Source organism: Eimeria necatrix, genomic scaffold (assembly GCF_000499385.1).
Source record: "Eimeria necatrix Houghton genomic scaffold, Enh_scaff372, whole genome shotgun sequence".
Taxonomy (NCBI): Eukaryota; Apicomplexa; class Conoidasida; order Eucoccidiorida; family Eimeriidae; genus Eimeria; species Eimeria necatrix.
Window position 1 is genome coordinate 1 of NW_013654213.1, and position 20,000 is coordinate 20,000.

Consider the following 20,000-nt stretch of genomic DNA (forward strand, 5'->3'; position numbering starts at 1 on the left):
GCCCCCTCCCCCGCCGCTGCTGCTGCTGCTGCTGCTGCTGCTGCTGCTGGGCGCAGCAGCAGCGTATTTTTTGGCGTCGCAGAGGAAAGCCACGAGGATCATCCAGACGATGGAAGGCAGCCCGCCCTCCTTCATGGTGGGGAGGCGGCGGTTGCGCGCCCAGACCTTGAGCAGCCGCATGAGGGGCCGCAGCTGCGGCTGCTGCTGCAGCAGCCAGCCGAAGAACTCGCTGTGCCAAACGCTGTTGCTGGTGTTCACTGACACGTCGCAGACCACAGAGCCTCCCGGGGTTCTGAGGGTCAAGATGGGGACTCTGGCGCTTTCGACGAGCTGCAGTCTGGCGAGGAGCAGCGGCCACTCGCTCCTGCGCTGCTGCTGCTGCTGCACCTCCTCGATCGTGGCTCTCAAGTGCTGCAGCACCCCCACAGAGTCCGCCCGATAGCCCCGAGTCACCAAAACTACATCCAAGTCACTTCCTGCTGCATCAACATCGTAAGCCGTGCTGCCAGCAAGATGCAGCGAAGTGCTGCTGCCGAGGACGTGGCTGACGAAGTGGGCCAGGGAGTTGTACAGCACGCGCTTCTCTTCGCGGGAAGCAGCAGAGGGGGTCACTTGCTGCAGCAGCTGCTGCAGCAGGTGCTCCGACAGCAGCAGCAGCCGGCTTATTTGCCCGCTGCTGCACCCCGCGCTGCTGCTGCCGCTGCTGCTGCTGCTGCCAGCTGCTGCTGCTGCTGCTGAAGGCGACGCTGCTGCGGCGACGCCCGACGACGCGCCTGCGGCTGCTGCTGCTGCTGCTGCTGCACCCACGCGCTGCTCTCCGGACGCGAAGCCAACCCCAGACGCCCCGCCCGAACCACCCCCTGCTCCCGCTGCTGCTGCTGCTGCTGCTGCTGCTGCTGCTGCAGCGGCAGCGGCCGCGCGCTCCGACGCCGAAGCACACCCCGCCCCCGCAGCAGGCAACGCGCACACCAGGGGCGCCACGCTGCTGCTGCTGCTGCTGCTGCTGCTGCTGCTTCCAGAGCTGCTCCCCTGCATGCTCTCTTGCTGCAGCCCGCTCGGCAACACAAACTGCTGCTGCGCAGCAGACCCAGGCTGCAACTCCAGCTGCGGCAGCTGCAAATGGCGCGGAAAATGCTGCTGCTGCTGCATCAGCTGCTGCTGATGCTGCTGCTGCTGCATCAGCTGCTGCTGATGCTGCTGCTGCTGCTGCATCAGCTGCTGCTGCTGATGCTGCTGATGCTGCTGCTGATGCTGCATCAGCTGCTGCTGCTGATGCTGCTGCTGCTGCTGCATCAGCTGCTGCTGCTGGTACAGCTGCAGCGAAGCTTCCGAAGCTCCCGATAGAACTCCTCCCAACCCTCCCGAATGCGCTGCTGCAGCATCCGCTGCAGCAGCAACTGGCAGCAGCAACTGCTGACGCTGCTGCCGAAGCTGCTGCACCGAACCGCGCCTCCGCTGCTGCTGCTGCTGCTGCTGCGGCTGCTGCTGCTGCGGCTTTTGATCTTGCTGCAGATCCCCGCAGCGGCTGCTGCCCGCGCTGCCGCGGCGACCGCCGGAAGACCGTGCAAGTCCCTGCTGGTGCTGCTGCTGCTCGTGCTGCTGCTGCAGCAGCTGCTGCTGCTGCAGCAGCTGCTGCTGCTGCAGCAGCAGCTGTTGCTGTTGTTGTTGCTGCTGCTGCTGTTGCTGCTGCACGTGCTGCTCTTGCCACCGCTGGCATCTTCTGTTGTGCTGCTGCTGCTGCTGCTGTTGGAGCTGCTGCTGCATCTGCTGCCGCTCAGCAAGAGACGATAAGAGAATCGCACGCAGCTGCTGCTGCGTGCTGCTGGCTCGCTGAGGCTTCTGCTGTTGCTGCTGCTGCTGCTGCTGCTGCTGCTGCTGCTCCATTTGCTGGTTTTGCTGCTCCAAGTGTGGAGACCTCACGTTCATGTGTCCTTGGCCATCGCCGCTGCTGCTACTGCTGCTGCAGCAACTGCTGCTGTTGCTGCTGCAGTCATCTCCGGGGCGCGCTGAGGCCCCCTCTCCGTCTGGCTCTGCTCCTGCCGCAGTTGCTGCTGCTGCTGCTGCTTCTGCTGCTGCAGCTGCTGCTGCTGCCTCGCTGTAATCCCTGGCAGCAAATGGAGCAGATCTTTCTGCACGAACGTGTGCAGCCTCCAGTCCGTGTAAAGCATCTGCTGCTGGCGGTGCTGCAGCAGCTGCAGCAACAGCAGGTGCTGCAGCAGCAGATGCTGCAGCAGCAGATGCTTCGCCTCTTGGGCTCCCTGGAGGTGCCTGTGAAGAGGCAGCAGCAGCACCAGCAGCAGCAGCAGAATCCAAAAGTTCTGCAGCTGCTGTTGCTTCTTGCACTGACGCAGCTATTTGGCTTGTGTCAGGCTGCTGCTGCTGCTGCTGCTGTTGCTGCTGCTGCTGCTGCTGTCGCCTGTGGCCGCTGCCGCTCCTGCTGCCGCCGTTTGACTGGCCCCTGAGGCCCCTTCTACTTTTGCTGCTGCTGCACCTGCTGCTTCTTCCTCTGCTGCTTCTGCTGCTGCTGCGGCGACGCATGCAGCAGCGAGGCGGCAGCAGGAGTGCAGCAGCGGGTGGAGGCCGCTCTGCTGCAGCAGCAGCAGCTGCTGCTGCTGCTGCTGCTTCAGAAATACCGAGTCTTGCCTCTTCTGCTGCAGCAGTTGCTGCTGGCGTTTCCGCAGCCCTTGCAGCTGCAGCGGGACAACCAGCAGCAGAAACAAGACTTTGTGGCCCCGAAGCAGCAGCAGCATCAGCTGCTGCTGCTGCTGGACTTGCTGCTGCCGTTGGCGCCGTAGGAACGCTCGCAGCAGCAGCAGCAGCAGCACAAGTTGCTGCTGCAGCGGCATCGGCGCTGCATGCGTCCAAAGGAGACCAGAGGCGTTTGAGGTCTCTGTCGAGGGCCTCTGCTGCTGCTGCTGCTGCTGCTGCTGCTGCTGCTGCTGGTGGGGGTTCTGCTGCTGCGCTCATTGCTGCAGGCGCCTCCCCTGCTACACCAGCTATTGTGGGAGCTGCTGCTGCTGTTTTCGCAGCTGCTGCTGCTGCCGTTGCTGCTGTTGCTGCTGTTGCTGCTGCTGCAGTACTTTGTCCTGAGCAAGCCACTAATGGGTAAGGCTTTGCTGCGGGCGTCTCATGAGGGGCCCAGAACTCCCTTGCTGCCATTGTTGCTGTTGCCGCTGCTGCGGCTGCTGCTGCTGCTGTTGCTGTTGCTGCTGCTGCTGCTGCTGCTGCATTGGTGTGGCGGCCGCTGTACGGTGGCTCCGCTGCTGCTGCTGCTACTGCAGCAGCTGCGGAAGGCCCATGCAATTGCTGTTGGTGCGAGACGTGCAGCGGCGGTTGCAGCAGCAACTGCAGCTGCTGCTGCTGCTGCTGCTGCTGCTGCTTGTCCTCATCCGCCTGTGGGGTGTCTGCGCATACACCGGAAGCTGCTGGTGCTGCTTCCCCCGCTAAAGGAACAGAAGCTGCAGCACGATCTACATGCATGGCTAGGCCTTTTGCTGCAGCAGCAGCAACTGCAGCTGCTGCTGCTGCTGCTGCAGCTGCTGCGCTGCAGGGCTATTCAGCGCGGAAGCCGTTTTCGCTGCTGCTGCTGCTGCTGCCGCCGCCCCCCGCAAGTGCAGCGGTGCTGCTGCAAGCGCAGTATGTTTCACTGCTGCCAGCCGCAGCGCTGCTGCTGCCTCCCTGCCTCGTCGCGGCTGCTGCTGCTGCTGCTGCTGCTGCTGAAGGCCAAAAAGCTCGGAGAGCAGGTGCTGTTGCTGCAGCAGCTACTGTTGCTGCTGCTGCTGGGGAGCTCCCCCCAGCAGATGCAGTTTTACGCCGGAGATGGCGCATGCACTCTTTCGGGGCGAGCAGCAGCAGCAGCAGCAGCAGCAGCAGCAGCAGACGGTGCAGCAAGAGAAGCCCTTGCTGCAGCTGGTTGCTGCTACCCTTTGTGGGGAGGGTAGAAAGAAAATAACACCAGGAGCTGCTGCTAATGCTGCAGAAGGTGTACAGTGACAGCGCCCAGCAGCAGCTGCCGCCCTTGCGGCTGTGCCCAGGCAGCAGCAGCAGCAAAAGCTAAGCCGCGGTGTTGCTGCTGCTCTGCTGCAGCTAAACTAATAAATAAGAAAGAAGCAACAACCTTGAGGGCGTACAAAGTATGGTTTGGCTTTTCTACTAGGCCCCGCTGCAGCGGCTGCAATTGCTGCGGCTACTGGCAGCAGCAGCAGCTGCTGCTGCTGCAGCAGCAGCTGCTGCTGTTTGTTTATGGAGTTTCTCGCTTTCACACAACAGCCACATTGCTCATTTGCCTTTAAGAGACCAGCCTCCTCATCATAGAAGGTTTTGCTGCTATTCTTGCGCCGTTCCTCTGCTGCTGCTGCTGCTGCTGCTTTTGCTGCTGTCCGCGCCCTTGCTGCTGCAGCTGCAACCATTTTCTTGCTGCTGCTGCTTCACTTTTCCTGTAGCTAAACATAAAAGAGCAATAATAGCGTTTTGCTGCTGCATCGTGTGCTGCTAGAGTTGCTGCTTTTGCACGGTGTGCGCTGCTGCCGCTGCTGCTGCTGCTGCTGCACGCAAGGCGGCCCCGCAGCCAAAGAACAGCCTGTCAAGCCAGTAAATTTGCTGCTGCAGCAACAGCAGCAGCAGCAAATCCTGAAACTTTTGCTGCTGCTGTCTACGGTGCGCGGAGCCACTTTGGGCGCAGCAGCAAGGCAGCAGCAGCCCCGCAGGCGGTTAAGCTGCAGCAGCAGCGGATCCCCCTGCTGCAGCAGCAGCAACAGCAGCAGCAAAGACAGCAGCAGCAGCAGCGCGACCTCTTGCTGCCGTGGAATGGTACACTAGGGGCTGCTGCGCTGCTCGAGGCTCCCACAGCAGCAGCAGCAGCAGCAGCAGCAGCAGCAGCAGCAGCAGCTGTCTTCGCAGCTAGCTGCCCTTCTGATTGGCTGTTTCTGCACATGTGGCTGGGCAGCTAGCCACCTAGCTAGCCAGCTAGCTAGCTAGCTAGCTAGTCTGCTGAACATTCAGCTGCTGCTGCTGCTGCTGCTGCAGCAGCGCCGCTGCGATCGCGTCCCGAGACTAAACCCTAAACCCTCACTAGTCTAAACCCTAAACCCTCGGCAGTCTAAACCCTAAACCCTCGAGCCTAAACCCTAGTGCTGCAGCTGCCAGCCTAAACCCTAGCAGCGCTAAACCCTAAACCCCCGCCCACTGTGCTGCAAACGTAAACCCTAGCTGCACAAACCCTAAACCCTAGCTCTACACTAAACCCTAGACACAGCCTAAAGCTTCTAAACCCTAGGTAAACCCTAAACCCTTGGTAAACCCTAAACCCCAAATAAACCCTAAACCACCAAAACCCGAAGCTCCAGAGTTTGGCACGAGGCGCTGCTGCGGCTCGCGGCATTCCAGCCACGAACTGCAGCAGCAGCAACAGCGGGACCCTTCCGAGCAGCAACGGCAGCAGCAGCAGCAGCTGCTGCTGCTGCTGCAGCAAACTGCCCTGCTGCAGCAATTACATGCCGAGCTTGGTGCGCCTCCAGTGGCGCCTCTTGCAGTTGTACCTGCAGCAGCAGCAAACCACAAGACACGCACCCCGCTCCTCCCGCTGCTGCTGCTGCTGCCGCTGCTGCTGCTGCTGCTGCTGCTGCTGCTGGATTGGGGTGTCTGTACACCTCAACGCACTTGATCTTGCAGTCTGTCTTCATCCGCACCCAGTGGGGAATGGGGCGGTTTTGCTTCTGCTTCTTCCCCAGCCGCTTCTTCAGGTTCAAACCCTTGATGGAACCCTGCAGCAGCAGCAGCAGCAGCAGCAGCAGCAGCAGCAAGACTTGCATGCAGGCAGCGGCAGAGCAGCAGGGGGCGCCGCGGCGACAGCAGCAGCAGCAACGGAGCAGAAGCCCCACAACAGCACAACACGTGCAGCAGCAGCGCGGGGCTGCGCCTGCTGCTTCTCGGAGGGAGCAGCTACAGCAGCAGCACGAAAGCCCAACTCCCACATCCCATCGATGGGCAGTTGCGCTGCAGCATATCGACTGCAGCTGCTGCTGCTCCGCGCTCTCGCCGGCTGCTGCAGCCGCAGCAGCAGCCGCAGCCGCAGCTGCTCCGGCTGCTGCAGCTGTTGCTGCTGAAGCGCAGCAGCAGCACCTGCTGCTGCTGCTGCAGCAACGCGCAGTCGCGGTCCTCGTGGCGAGCCCTTTGCTGCAGCGACTGTGAGGCAGCCTTAAGGCTACAGAAAACAAGAAATGGAGAGGGTGAGAGCAGCAGCAGCAGCAACGGCAGCAGCAGCAGCAGCAGCAGCAGCAGCAGCAGACGTACCATGGTGTCCCCGTCGGCAAAAAGCAGAGCCTGCAGTGTATAGGCACCTCCAGAAACTTAAAAAATAGAAAAGCTTCTTTTTTGCTGCTGCGGGAGCCAATAGCTGCTGCTGCTGCTGCTGCTGCTGCTGCTGCTGCTGCTGGTGCTGCTCCAACTTGGGGCTTTACCCCACAGGGGTAGCAGTTCAGCGGCCGAGCAGCAGCAGCAGCAGCAGCAGCATGTTGCTGCTGCTGCCGCTGCTGCTGCTGCTAATTATGCTGCCTCCAATTGCAGTCAAAATAAGGCTTAATTTGTGCTGCAAATGGGCCCGGTGCTAGCATGCTGTGCTGCTGAGGTGCTGCAGCTGCTGCTGCCACCTACCGTCCTTGCTGCTGCTGCTGCAGCAGCAGCAGCAGCAGCACTAGCACAGCTCGAAAAACTTGTAAAAGTATTAGTCTGAAACAAACTTGAAGTTGTATAGGCTCACTTTAGCTATTCACTGTTGCTCACCAGTTCAGCAGCAACTGCTGCTGCTGCTGCTGCTGCCGCTGTCGCTGCTGCTGCTGCTCCTGGCCCATCGACGTGAACGCGGCTGCGCCTCAGCGGCAGCAGCAGCAGCAGCAGCAGCAGCAGCAGCAAACACGAATGCCCTTAGTTCTCGCGCTAGATCTTCTTGAAATATGCTGTTGCCTCAGTTCTTTGCTGCTACGGAGACACAGGGGAGCAGCAGGGGAGCAGCAGCAGCAGCAGCAGGAGCAGAGTGTCCTGGCTGGTCCGCGACTGCCGGATCGGTCGGTCTCCGCGCCCGCGCAGCAGCAGCAGCAGCTGCTGCTGCTGCTGCTGCTGCTGCTGAGAAAGCTTTAAAAATAGCTGCTGCTACTGCTGCAGCTAGTAGTAATAACTCTTTTGCCCTGCCTACTTGGGGTGTATGCGCATACACCTCAGACTCGACCCTCGTCTGGGCAGCAGCAAGGTCTGCTGGGCAGCAGCAGCAGCAGCAGCAGCAGCAGCAGCAGCGGCGGCAGCAGCAGCAGCAGCAGGCTTCGGGTTCTAGCGGCTTTGAAGACAAAAGGGCAGCGTTTGCTGCAGCTGCTCGTCTTGCTGCTGCTGCTGCTGCTGCTGTGCTTCGATGACTAGCGGTGCTGCTGCAGCGCTTCACAATGTCCTTCGCAGTTTTGCTGCTGCTGCAGCAGCTGCTTCTTCTGCAGCAGCTGCTGCAAAGAGCTGCAGCAACAGGGCCTCACCGCGGCCTTGAACAACACACTCTCGCTGCAGGCAGCCTCCCTTGGGGCAGCAGCAGCAGCAGCAGCAGCAGCAGCAGCAGCAGCAGCGGCAGCAGCAGCAGCAAGCTGCAAGGCCTGCTCCTTCAAGATGCTTCGGCGCTGCAGCTGCAAGCAGCAGAAGACGGCGACACTGTGCTGCGCACCCTCGGTGCGTTTAGACGCAGGGTTTAGGGTTTAGGGTTTAGGGTTTAGGGTTTAGATTTTAGGGTTTAGAGTTTAGGTTTGGAGTTCAGGATTCAGGGTTTAGGGTTTAGGGTTTAGGGTTTAGGTCAGCGAGATTCGGCATTTGAGTGGGTGGGGCCAACGTAAAGACAGGGGCGAGAAGGCTGGCTAAACCCTAAACCCTAAACCCTAAACCCCAGACCCTAAACCCTAAACTGCATGTCCCATAACCTAAACCCTAAACCCTAAACCCTAAACCCTAAATCGTGCCACTCTCTGAGTCCCCGCGCACCACCTGAGCCAGCTTTGTGGTTGCCGCTGCTGCTGCCACTCCTGTTGCTGCTGCCACTCCTGCTGCTGCTGCTGTTTCTTCCGTTGCTGCTCCCACTGCTGCTGCTGCTGCTGTCCCTGCTGCGGCTGCTGCTGCTCCCAATGGGGCTGCTGCCGCTCCCACTCCTGCTGCTTCTGCTGCTGCTGCTACCACTACTCCCGCTGCTGCTGCTGCTCCCGCTGCTGCTGCTGCTGCTGCGCCCACTGCTCCCGCTGCTGCTGCTGCTGCTGCTCCCACTACTGCTGCTGCTGCTGCTGCTCCCACTGCTGCTGCTGCTGCTCCCACTGCTGCTGCTCCCACTGCTGCTCCCACCGCTCCCGCTGCTGCTGCCGCTGCTGCTCCCACTGCTGCTGCTGCTGCTCCCACTGCTGCCGCTGCTGCTCCCACTGCTGCTGCTGCTGCTCCCACTGCTGCTGCTGCTGCTGCTGCTGCTGCTGCAGCATTTGAAGTGCTGGAGAACAATCAAGGGGACTTGAGTTGCGGAGAAGATATCATCAAAGTCAAAACTGCGCAGTGGCGCTCCGGCAACAACTCCTGCTCCTCAGTCTGGAGCTGCAAGTCCGCGCTCGCCGCCCTCTGTAAACCCTAAACCCTAAACCCTAAACCCTAAACCCTAAACCCTAAACCCTGGACCCTGAATGCGGAGTTTCGGCGCTTGCTGGGGGCTTCGCCTCGAGCTTTAAGAAGCAGTGGCGGCTCCCGTGGCGCCGCAAGGGTGATGTGTAGCGGCTGGGCTTCGGGGTTTAGGGTTTAGGGTTTAGGGTTTAGGGTTTAGGGTTTAGGGCTTAGGGTTTAGGGTTTAGGGTTTAGGGAGCTCAGGCAACTCGAAGCAAACGTGCAAGTTTCTCCCCACTGCCGAAGCCGTCACTTCCGCCGGTTCTTCCGGCTATGCCTTTGTTGAGGTTCGTAGCAGCAGCAGCAGCAGCAGCAGCAGCAGCAGCAGCAGCAGCAGCAGCAGCAGCAGCAAAGATAAAGAGTCAAAAGAAATAAAAGAGACAATAGACACAAAAGAAACAAAAGAGTGGCTCGCACTTCTAGTCTCGCTGCAGAAGACAGCCTAAGTGCTGCTGCCTGCTGGCCTTTAATTCTCTTTGCTGCTGCTGCTGCTGCTGCTGCTGCTGCTGCTGCTGCTGGCCCTAGTGTTGCTGCTGGTCATGATGTCGCTGCTGCTGCTTTTGCTAATCCTGCAGTCTCTGCTGCTTCCGCTCCTGGTCCTGATGCCACTACTTCTGTTGCAGCTGCTGCTGCTGTTGCTGCTGCTGCTGTTGTTGCTGCTGCTGCTGTTGTTGCTGCTGCTGCTGCGCCCCAAGGGTCTATTTTGTAGCCTTCATTCATCTGTCCCCGACTCCAGCTTTGAGTTTCTTTCACTGCTGCTGCTGCTGCTGCTGCCTCTGCTGCTGCTGCTTTTGCTGCTGCTGCTGCTGCTGTCGTTGCTGCTGCTGCTATTTTTCTTGTTTCTTTCTGTTTCATTGTCTTCTTTTTTGACTTCCTTTTTAATTTAATTAAAATAAATTTATTTCCTTTCTTTCCATTTAATTGCTGCGGCTCTGGGGTGTACGTACAGTGCGGGAATGTCTGCGCAGCAGTTATGAGTCCAATGAGAGTTTTAGAAGGCGAATATGATTGTGAGTTTTATTTTCTTTTTTATCTTTTTTCGATCTTTTTTGAATCTTTTCTTTTCCTTTTTGGTTCTTTTTGCATCTTTTTTCTTTCTCTTTTATTTCTGCTTTTTTGTTTTTTCCTTTTTGCTTTTCTTTTGCCTTCTTTTTTCCATTTTTCACCTTTTTCGCATTTTTGGATTTTTTTGCTTATTTTCGCTCTTTGCTGTCTTTGTTTCCTTTTGCTTCTTTTCTTCTTTTTATTTCTTTTTTGTTTTTTGTTTATTTTTATTTCTATTTCTTCTTTTTTGTTTTTTATCTTTTTTTCTCTTTTTGCATTTCTTTGGCTCTTTCAGCTGCTCCCTCCTCTCCTTTTCCTGTTCTTCCTTCCCAACTCACTAGGCTCTAACTGCCGAGGGTTTAGGGTTTAGGGTTTAGGGTTTAGGGTTTAGGGTTTGGAATTTGTGCAGGCGTTGAAGGCACAGGGCAAGAGCAGCGCCTCCTGGGGCCCTCCGCCTCTGGCGCTCTCGGGGAATATACGGACATCACTTGGGACACCCTCAGTGGTGCTGCTGCTGCTGCTGCTGTTGTTGCTGCTGCTGCTGCTGTTGCTGCCACTGCTGCTGCTGCTATTGCTGCTGCTGCTGCTATTGCTGCTGCCGCTGCTTTCTTTGCGGATGAAACTGCTGCAGCATCTGCTAATGCTAATGCTGATGCTACTGTTGCTCCTGCTGCTGCTTCTGCTGCTGCTGCCGCTGCTACTGCCTGCTGCTGCTGTTGCTGCCATCCCGCAGTCGCTGCTGCTGCGTTTGCTGCTGCGCCTCCAGCTTGTGCCGCTGCTGCTGCCCTGGAGCCATGAAAGCCAGCCCCCCTGCTGCTACTTGCTGCTGCCGCTGCCAAGCCGCTTCTCTTACCTGTTGCTTCTGCTGCTGCTGTAAATGGTGCTGCTGCTGCTGCTGCTACTGCTACTGCTGCTGCTGCTACTGCTGCTGCTGCTGCTGCGCTGCAGCCATGGGTGCCACTCCCTCTGCTGCTGCGCTGTCTACCAGCGGGGGATATGCTGCTTATTACGAACAACAAATGCAAATCGCCAAGACTTTTTTCATACACGTAGACGCAGCAGACCCAGATGTCCAGTCAGCCAGCTGCTGCTGCTGCTGCTGCTGCTGCTGCTGCTGCTGTAAATGCTGCTGCTGCTACTGCGAACGCCGCTGCTGCACATGCTGCTGCTGCTGCAAACGGTGCCGCCGGGCATGCGGCTGCTGCAAACACCGCCGCTTCAAATGCTGATGCTGCTGCTGCTGCTGCTGCTGCAAGTGCTAGGGGAGCTGCTGCTGCGGGGATTGCTGCTGCAAGCGTTGTTGCTTCGAACGCTGCAGCAGCAAATGCTAAAGGGGCGGCTGCTGCTGCTGCTGCAGGAAGGCGTGTCTCCGCTGCTGCTGACGTTGCTGCTGCGTGGTTGCTGCACTCCTGCTGTGCTGCTGCCGTCATCAGTCCCACTGGTGCTGCTGCTGCTGCTACTGCTGCTGCTGCTGCTGCTGCTGCAGGACTGCCCTGTCGAGTAACAGCAAAGTCTTTGCCAGCACAGAAGTCGCTAGCTACCTGACCATCTCCACAAACAACTACATCACCAACGCGTGGTTTACTTCCAGTAAGCAGCAGCAACAGCAGCAGCAGCTGCAGCAGCAGCAGCTGCTGCTGCTGCTGCGTGCCGATGCTAGAGGCAGTAGCCACAACGTGCCCAGAAGCAGCAGCAGCAGCAGCTGCTGCTGCTGCTGCATTGCACGCTTGCGAGCATCGCGAGTGCAGTGGCACCGTAGTTGCGGCGTGCCCAGCAGCAGCAGCAGCAGCAGCAGCAGCAGCAGCAGTAGCAGCAGCAGGTTTGTTTGCTGCTGTGCTGCAGCGGGCTCTGCTGCACTGCTGATTACTCCCCAAGTGACGCAGCTGTCAACGACTTTAATCAACGCAGGCAAAAGCGACACAGGAGTCTGGACAGACACCAACGGATCATCTATCACCCAGGTGCAAAATAGCTGCTGCTGCTGCTGCTGCTGCTGCTGCTGCTGCTGCTGCTGCTGCTGCTGTTGTGGTTGTTGCGCCTGCTGTTGCTTCTGCTGTTGTTATTGCTGCTGGTGCCACTGCTTTTGCTGCTGCTGCGTTTGCTTTTGCTGTTACTGCTGTTGCTGCTGTGCTCTTCCCGCTGGTGGTGATGGTGCTGCTGCAGCTGCTGCTGCTTAGTTTGCTGCTAGAAGTGGTGGGGGCGCTGCTGCTGCTGCTCTGCTGCTCTTTCTTCTGGATATGGTAATGGTGCTGCTGCTGCGCGGCTCACTGTTGCTGTTGGCAGGGCTCCTGAGGCTGCTCGTTCTTCTGCTGATGCTGCTGTTGCTTCGGATCGTGCTGCTGCTGCTGCTGCTGCTGCTGCTGCTGCTGCTGCTGCTGCTGCTGCTGCTGTTCGTTTTGCTTGTGCTGCTGCTGCTACTTCTGCTGCAGCTCGCGCTGTGGCGCTTGCGATGCTGCTGACCTCGCTGGTATTGCTGCTGTTGCGGCTGTTGCTGCTTATCGCTGTTGCTGTTGTTGCTGCTGTTTCTGCTGCTGCTGTGGCTGCTGCTGCCGTCGCCGCTGCTGCTGCTGCTGCTGTCCCTGTCTGTTGCTGCAGTTTTGCTGCTGCAATTTTGCCGCTGCAGCTGCTTGCTGTTGCCTTCGTCTTTGCGACGTCCGTAGCTAGCTAGCTTGCTACTCAGCAAGCTCGCTGGCTAGCTCGCTAGCTAGCTATTCCACTACATAGCTAGCTAGCTAGCCAGCTAGCTACTTGGCTTGTTTACAGCCTCTCTCCCTAGCGGCCGCGAGCTGGCGAATTAGGCTGCTTGAATGGCTAGCTAAGAAAGTAGCTTGCTGGCCTTCTATTTATACATATGGCTAGCTAGCTAGCTAGCTAGGCAGCTAGCTAGCTAGCCAGCTAGCTAGCCAGCCAGCTAGCTAGCCAGCCAACTAGCCGGCTGGGCAGTGTGGGGTCTTCTTGCTTACAGGGAGTAGATTTCATGTGCGGGGGCCTCGACACCTTCGTGTACACTGTTGGCCTGACAGTGAGCCTGAAACCCTAAACCCTAAACCCTAAACCCTAAACCCTAAACCCTAGTTTACAGCTGGCGAGATCGTTGGGCCGCATGGCTTTTCGTTTCTGTTTAACTGCAGCAGAACAGCTCGCGAGGGATAGGAGGTAATATTCCTGTGGGCAATAGGCTCAGGGTTTAGGGTGTAGGGACCAGGGTTTAGGGTTTAGGGTTTAGGGTTTAGGGTTTGTGCACAGGCAAGAAACGCAAGCTTCACTCCTCAAGTCTACTGCAGCAACAGCAAATCGAAAGGCTGCGCAGGCATTAAAGAACTTAATGAGGAGCTGAACCTTGAGAGGCCTCCCTCGGTAATGATGGCAGGTACGCTCTAGGGTTTAGGGTTTAGGGTTTAGGGTTTAGGGTTTAGGGTTCAGGGTTAATGCGTTTGAGGTTTTGAAGTTGCCGCAGAGGTAACGAAGGGGTGTTTCCAGATTTTAGGGAGCAGCTTTTGAGTTTAGCTAGCTTAGGGTTTGGTGTTTAGAGCCTGAGGCTTGGGGCATAGGGTTTAGGGTTTAGGGTTTAGGGTTTAGGGTTTAGGGTTTGGGGCTGGCTGCCACAGGGATTTCGTGCCACCCCAAAGGCACAGCTTTCGCACTCGTGTTTACCGACGGGACGGTTTTGGCGATGGGCGAGGCCACGCAAGGTGGGGAAATGACAACTGAAGTCAAGGTAAGGGTTTAGGGTTTAGGGTTTAAGGTTTAGGGTTTAGGGTTTAGGGTTTGGCTTTGTTTTGCTGGTGTCGCGCCTCCGTCAGCACTTGTCTTCGCCGAGAGAGCTCTGTGCAGCTGAATTGAGGGCACTCAAGAGCCAGGCATGGGCCTTTAGGGCCTAGGGTTTAGGGTTTAGGGTTTAGGGTTTAGGGTTTAGGGTTTAGGGTTTAGGGTCTGGCTGCCACAGAATGGCCTCGGGCGGTTTGATGCCGCGCGGAGCCAACGGGTGAAGTCCATCGTCGCCTCTACGGGGGCATTTGCTGTTCTGCTGCAAAACGGAATAGTCTATGCTTGGGGAGACACGACTGTCGGTAGGGTTTAGGGTTTAGGGTTTAGGGTTTAGGGTTTAGGGTTTAGGGTTTGGGGGGCAGGGTTTAGGGTTTATTAGGCGCCTGGGGCTTGTCACTGACGCGGCTCTTCTTCTTCTTCGTTATTTCACTCTTTCCAGGAGAAGGCGACTAGCGAAGACCTGCGGTCTAGGGATCTGGGCTAGTGTTTAGGGTTTAGGGTTTAGGGTTTAGGGTTTAGGGCTTAGGGTTGAGGGTTTAGGGTTTAGGGCTTTTTGCTTACAGAGCGTGTTCTGCTGCAGGCGGGGAGCTGCCAAGCCCTGAGCCCAACGACGCGACAGAGCTCGTAGGCCTTTAGAACAATTAAAAGGACTCACCGTTCAGGGTTTAGGGTTTAGGGTTTAGGGTTTGGGGACCAAGACTTAGGGTTAAGGGTTTAGGGTTTAGGGTTTGTGCGGGCAGGTGGCAGCTGATGTAGGGTTTGCTGCCATGACAGGAGCTGGGAGAGTATACACTTGGGGCAAGGGTGTAGTCCTTCCGACTCGGCTGAGTACTGGCGAGTTTCAGGTGAGGGTTTAGGGTTTAGGGTTTAGGGTTTGGGGTCTAGGGTTCAGGGCTTGGGATTTGGAGCCCAGGTTTAGGGTTTAGGGTTTAGGGTTTAGGGTTTAGGGTTTAGGGTTTAGGGTTTAAAGGCTTGGCGCGTCTGTTTTCAGGCGGCATCAATTTGGGCTGAACGGGCCTGCTTTGCTGCCATCTCCACAACAGGCAAGCAAAAAGCACCTAGGGATTAGGGTTTAGGGTTTAGGGTTTAGGGTTTAGAGCTTGGGGTTAGGGTTTGCAGCTAGTGCAGCAGTTCGAAGGCAAACGCTGCATATGCCTCTAGCTTTTCAATGCAGGAGGACAAGGGTCTAGCGTTTTGCGACACAGCGCGTGAAGCCTAGGGTTTAAGGTTTAGGGTTTAGGGTTTAGGGTTTGGGGTTTAGGGTTTGGGCTCTGCAGGGGAACTGGCCGTGTGGGGCACCAGCACCAGCTCTTCCCCGTTTTGCAACGAGGGTTTTGCTGCTTCTGAATCTGCTTCTTTCCAGTCTGTTAAGGAGAAGCTTTCATCGGGAGTCAAGAGTCCGGCAGCCCTAAACCCTAAACCCTAAACCCTAAACCCTAAACCCTAAACCCTGAAGTCCCGGTTTCAGGGCCTGCAGAGTGGCTTGTAGGCTGCAGCTCAGGTTTGTTAGCTTGGACAGCAGTGGGTGTTTGTCTGTGTTTGCGACGAAACCCTCTAAACCCTAAACCCTCGAACTCAAACCCTAAACCCTAAACCCTAGGCCCTCACAACGGAATGCACAGGCCTCTGAGCGCAGCTATGAAGCACTGAATCGGGCCTGTGGCTGCCCGCGTTTGGTGGGCGCAGCTCGTGTTCCCGCCCTAGGGTTTAGGGTTTAGGGTTTAGGGTTTAGGGTTTAGGGTTTAGGGTTTAGGGTTTGGGCGTTGGGCGTTTCAGTGGTCCGTTTCAACGAAAAAGCAGCAGCAGCAGCTCGCCAAAAGGGCAGCAGCGAAGCCTCTGCAGGAAGTTGGGAATTAATTGCTTGGGGGGATTTGGAAGCTGGAGGTTCTGTGCCCAGCAACGTGCACTCCACTGCGAAAAACGGTGTCAAAAGTGAGGGTTTAGGGTTTAGGGTTTAGGGTTTAGGGTTTGGGGTTTAGGGTTTGGGGAGCCCCGCAGCAGTGCGTGCCGCGCTGCGAAGAACAGGGGCAAAAGCTAGGGTTTAGGGTTTTGGGATTAGGGTTTGGGGAAGAAGGGCTCGAGAGAGTTGGAGAGCCGCTTCCCAACACGGACTCGAGGGTTTGTGGAGGCTGAAACGAGGGTTTAGGGTTTAGGGTTTAGGGTTTAGGGTTTGGAGCCTGCAGGCCTGCACGCTACGGCTTCAGCTTTTCTGGTTGTTAACGAAGAAAACATTTTTGGGGTTTGGGGAGAACCAGCTTCCGGCGGCGGCAGTATACCTCTGGAACTCACTCACGAGCGTGGGCAGCTAGGGTTTAGGGTTTAGGGTTTAGGGTTTAGGGTTTAGGGTTTAGGGTTTGGAGTTTGATGCGCTGTGCCCGTGTTTTGCCCCGTTTCTGTTGGCGCTTTGCACTGGTCTCTTTGTTTCAAATCATTTCTATTCTTTCATTTGCGCTATATATTTGTCATTTGTTTAAATATTATTTATTTTTAAATTTATGTATTATTTATTTATTTATTTATTTATTTATTTATTATTTATTTATTTATTTATTTATTTATTTATTTATTTATTTATTTATTTATTTATTTATTTATTCGTATTTTTATTTTTTCATGTTCATTTGTTAATTTGTTCGTTTGCTGTACCTGTAGGGTCTGCTGGTATTTTGACGCTTATTCCTTTTTCTCTCCCCTAAACCCTAAACCCTGGACCCTAAACCCTAAACCCTAAACCCTAGATCCTGGTCACTAAACCCTAAACCCTAAACCCTGAAGTCGAAAGCCCAAACCCTAAACCCTCAGCCCAGGCCATTGACTTCTGGGGTGTACCCGCAGGTCCAGTGGTCTTGAGAATTGCAAAAAGTGATTTTTGGGATCTTTTGGAACTTGAAAGTCCATTAAAACTCCTTTTGTTTCTTTTTTGAATTATATTTATTTAAATGCCTTTTAAATTGCTTTTAAATTCCTTTTAAGTGCCGCTGTCTTCTCTTTTTTGCACTTTGCATTCTTCAACTTGCCCACTCTTCAGCCCCAGGTTTCGGGTGTATGTACAGGTCCAGTGGCCTCAGTCGAAGAACTCAACCGATCTTTTGTCATCATTTATACTTCTGGAGAAGTTTTGGTTTATGGCCAAAACGGGGCGACGCTGTATTCGAGCGTTTCCGCTGCCTCCGTGAAAGACGGTACCCCCAAACCCTAAACCCTAAACCCTAAACCCTAAACCCTAAACCCTAGGTGGGGCTTCAGCGGGGCTGCAGCCTGGCGAGCTGCCGGCAGCTGTGCGGCGGACCAACACGAGCCTCTCAAAGACGAACGACTTCACCGGCCTAGGGCCTACGGTTTGGGGTTTAGGGTTTAGGGTTTAGGGTTTAGGGTTTAGGGTTTAGGGTTTGCGGGCAGGCACTGTGAAGAAACTAGAAGCTGGAACCTCCGTTGTGAGAGGCGTCGGCAACGGCAACTTCTTCTTGGGGGCCCTCGGGACTCCTTGCATTCCTGACAACTGGTCGGAGTGGGGTTTATGCAACGGCGGGCACGCAAACCCTAAACCCTAAACCCTAAACCCTAAACCCTAAACCCTAAACCCTGAACCCCAAAGTGGGGGCCACGGTCTGTGTGGCGGCGTGCCCGTTGCTACCTGGGCCGTCTGCAGGCAACTGGGGGATGCTGCGAAACATGGTCTACGCAGAAACCCTAAACACCAAACCCTAAACCCCAAACCCTAAACCCTAAACCCTAAACCCTGATCGGGTCGCCCTATGTGGAATATTGCAGCTGCTTGGGAAACCGCAAACGGGAGAGGATCATTGCCTTTGAAGAAAAGAATGGGGGTTCCTGCACAACCAACAGTAAACCCTAGACTCTAAACCCTAAACCCTAAACCCTAAACCCTAAACCCTAAACCTACACCACACAAACAACTCATCCTGCCCGGACTAGGCCTTCTGCAGGCACTGGGAAAACGGCCTAGGGTTAAAGGTCCAGGGTTTGGGGTTATAGGCTCACCTTTTTAGGGTTTAGGGTTTAGGATCTAGGGTTTAGCGTCTAGGGTTTACGGTCTAGGGTTTAGGGTTTGTCTGCAGTTATCGGCTTGGAATCTTGTCGAGGTCCCCTTGCAACGGACGAGGAATGCGCAAGTAAGTGATCGGGTCAAGGGTGCGGCGCCTAGGGTTTAGGGTTTAGGGTTAAGAGCTAAGGGTTTAGGGTTTAGGGTTTAGGGTTTAGGGCGGCACCTCTAAGAAGCGTTCTGGTTTCAAGCTTGAGGTCATAGTAAAAAGGACTCGGCAACTTTCCGCCCCTGTCCTTTCACGGCGTAGGGTTCAGGGTTTAGGGTTTAGGGTTTAGGGTTTAGGGTTTAGGGTTTAGGGTTTAGGATGTTGGGCGCAGGGCTAGCAGCAGCAGAAGACTCCGAGACGGGCAGCAGCAACAACTCTTCCCCCTCTCTTACTATTGAGGCCATTTTGGGGATCGTCTTTGCTGGAGTCGGGATCGTGCTTGTCATTGGCGTTGTTCTTTACCTTTGGAGCAGCTAGCTAGCTAGCTAGCTAGCTGGACGGCTAGCTGGCTGGATGGCTAGCTAGCTGGATGGCTAGCTAGCTAGCTAGCTAGCTGGCTGGCTGGCTGGCTAGCTGGCTGGCTGGCTAGCTGGCTGGCTGGCTGGCTGGCTGGCTGGCTGGCTGGCCGGCTGGCTAGCTAGCTGGCCAGCGGGCTAGGCAGCTAATTAGCTAGCTAGCTAGCTTGCTAGATAGCCCCTGCCCTGGCTACCTAGCTAGCCGGGGCAGCAGCAGGGCAGTAGCTAGCTAGCTAGCTACTTGCTGCCTTAGCTAGCTAGCTAACTAGCTAGGCACCTATACAGGCAGGCAGATATCTGGCCAGAAATTGCGGCAGGCGGCTAGCTAGCCAGCTAGCTAGCTGTCTAGCGAAGTTGCTAGCTAACTGGGTAGCTCTAGGAATTGAGACTCGCTTGTGGCCCGCTGGCTAGCTAGCTGGCTAGCTAGCTAGCTAGCTAGCTTCTGGCCAGCTAGCTAGCCATCTAGCTAGCCAGCTAGCTGGCTATCTGGGCGTGGGCTGAGAAGCTGCGGAGGCAGCTGCGAGATAGGAGCTGAGGCTCTTTTTCCTGAAGAGTTGAATTTAGAAAAAGATTATTTGATTTGAATTTAAAAAGAATTTTTTGCGTTGCGGGCGGGGGAGCATTCATGCGCGTTAAGGTGTACGTACACCTGAAACTGCGCAGATGGACGTAAATCCAAAATTCGAGAAAGGCCATTTAAATGCATTTTTCTCCGAAATAAAAGTCATTTGTGGAATTAAAACAAAAGAAAATCAAATGGGATTATTTCTGAGCTTTTAAAAGAACTTTTTGACAAAAAATTTCGCAGAAAATCGAAAAATTTCCGCCGGAAATGGGCGGGCGTAGAAGCGCAGGTGTACGTACACCCCAGCGCATGCAGCGAAATGAGAAAAAAATAAAAGACGAAACATTAATCGTCATTTAAATTTAAATTTGTGATTTTATAAAGTCCATTTGGCCAATTAATTGCAACAAAAATGGAAACATTTAAGTTCATTTGTGCTGCTGCGGGGCCAGGTGCAGCAAAAGCTGCGAACTTCGTGGAAACACAACTTGCATGCGCAGCAGCAAATTCAAAAATAAAAGTTTTCAACAAAAAGCTTTTAAATGGACTTTTAATTTCTCAAAAGTTTGCAAAAGGATGAAAATGCCGGCGGCGCGCCAACAGGGAGTCCATAGATGTACTTATACTACATCAGCAGCAGTAGCAGCAGCAGCAGCGATGTCCCCGAGGTGACCCCAATGCCCAGACTTCCGGTGAACGTACACCCAACGAGGAGGCAGCAGGTGCCTTCTCCTGAAGGCCAAAATTAGCCGCTGATGCTGCTGCTGCTGCTGCTGCCGCTGCTGCTGCTGCTGCTGCTGCTGCTGCTGCTGGGGTTTCCTTCCCATTCGGCCTAAGAAGCAGCTGCTGCTGCTGCAGCACAACCAAGCCCGGGCTTACGTACACCCGAGAGGTAGTCTAGCTGCAGCTGCTGCTAGACTCATGGGTTTGAGGAACTCACGTTCTGCTGCTGCTGCTGCTGCTGCTGCTGCTGCTGCTACTGCTGCTGCTGCTGCTGCTGCTGGTGTTACCGCTGCTGCTGCTGGTCCTACTGATATTAGTGCAGCACGTTGCTTCGGCTGAAGTCTCTGTCTTCATCAGCAAAGACTGAAAAGAAAAATTATAAACCCTAAACCCTAAACCCTAAACCCTAGACTCTAAACCCTAAACCCTAGACTGGCTGTGGCGGGGCCTCTCACTGCACATCGCTTGTTGACCACGCAGCGTGGACCCCAGACTCTAGGGTTTAGGGTTTAGGGTTTAGGGTTTAGGGTTTAAGGATAAAAAAATAATTGATAATTAAGAACCTGAATTTAAGTGCCAAAGGAAATTTTGTTTTGGAAGGCTGCCAAAGGTTTTGCTTTTCAGGGTTGAGGGCGTAGGCTCTAGGGTTTAGGGTTTAGGGTTTAGGGTTTA

The 20,000-nt window shown here is 55.5% G+C and overlaps 4 protein-coding genes across 4 annotated transcripts; 2 read left to right on the forward strand and 2 right to left on the reverse strand.

Annotated features, from left to right (window-relative positions):
• On the reverse strand, nt 1-3,480 carry ENH_00048130 (hypothetical protein; the record flags this gene model as incomplete). Its single annotated transcript, XM_013581152.1, has 1 exon — nt 1-3,480. A coding segment is annotated over one exon (3,480 nt), but the record flags the coding sequence as incomplete, so codon positions are not given.
• A 339-nt stretch (nt 3,481-3,819) lies between these two features.
• ENH_00048140 (hypothetical protein) lies at nt 3,820-4,949 on the forward strand (the record flags this gene model as incomplete). The annotated part of the gene is made up of 2 exons (XM_013581153.1): nt 3,820-3,937; nt 4,609-4,949. The coding sequence occupies 2 exons, from the start codon at nt 3,820-3,822 to the stop codon at nt 4,947-4,949; spliced, it is 459 nt and encodes a 152-aa protein (XP_013436607.1).
• A 539-nt stretch (nt 4,950-5,488) lies between these two features.
• Nucleotides 5,489-6,294, reverse strand: ENH_00048150 (60S ribosomal protein L39, putative; the record flags this gene model as incomplete). The annotated part of the gene is made up of 3 exons (XM_013581154.1): nt 5,489-5,537; nt 5,659-5,762; nt 6,292-6,294. 3 exons carry the CDS (start codon nt 6,292-6,294, stop codon nt 5,489-5,491), a joined length of 156 nt encoding a protein of 51 aa, XP_013436608.1.
• A 3,349-nt stretch (nt 6,295-9,643) lies between these two features.
• On the forward strand, nt 9,644-15,619 carry ENH_00048160 (hypothetical protein, conserved; the record flags this gene model as incomplete). The annotated part of the gene is made up of 14 exons (XM_013581155.1): nt 9,644-9,671; nt 10,115-10,210; nt 10,654-10,780; nt 11,192-11,295; nt 11,548-11,666; nt 12,671-12,727; nt 12,952-13,075; nt 13,314-13,423; nt 13,652-13,775; nt 14,110-14,129; nt 14,214-14,318; nt 14,735-14,870; nt 15,250-15,405; nt 15,558-15,619. 14 exons carry the CDS (start codon nt 9,644-9,646, stop codon nt 15,617-15,619), a joined length of 1,368 nt encoding a protein of 455 aa, XP_013436609.1.
• Nucleotides 15,620-20,000: the final 4,381 nt, after the last annotated feature.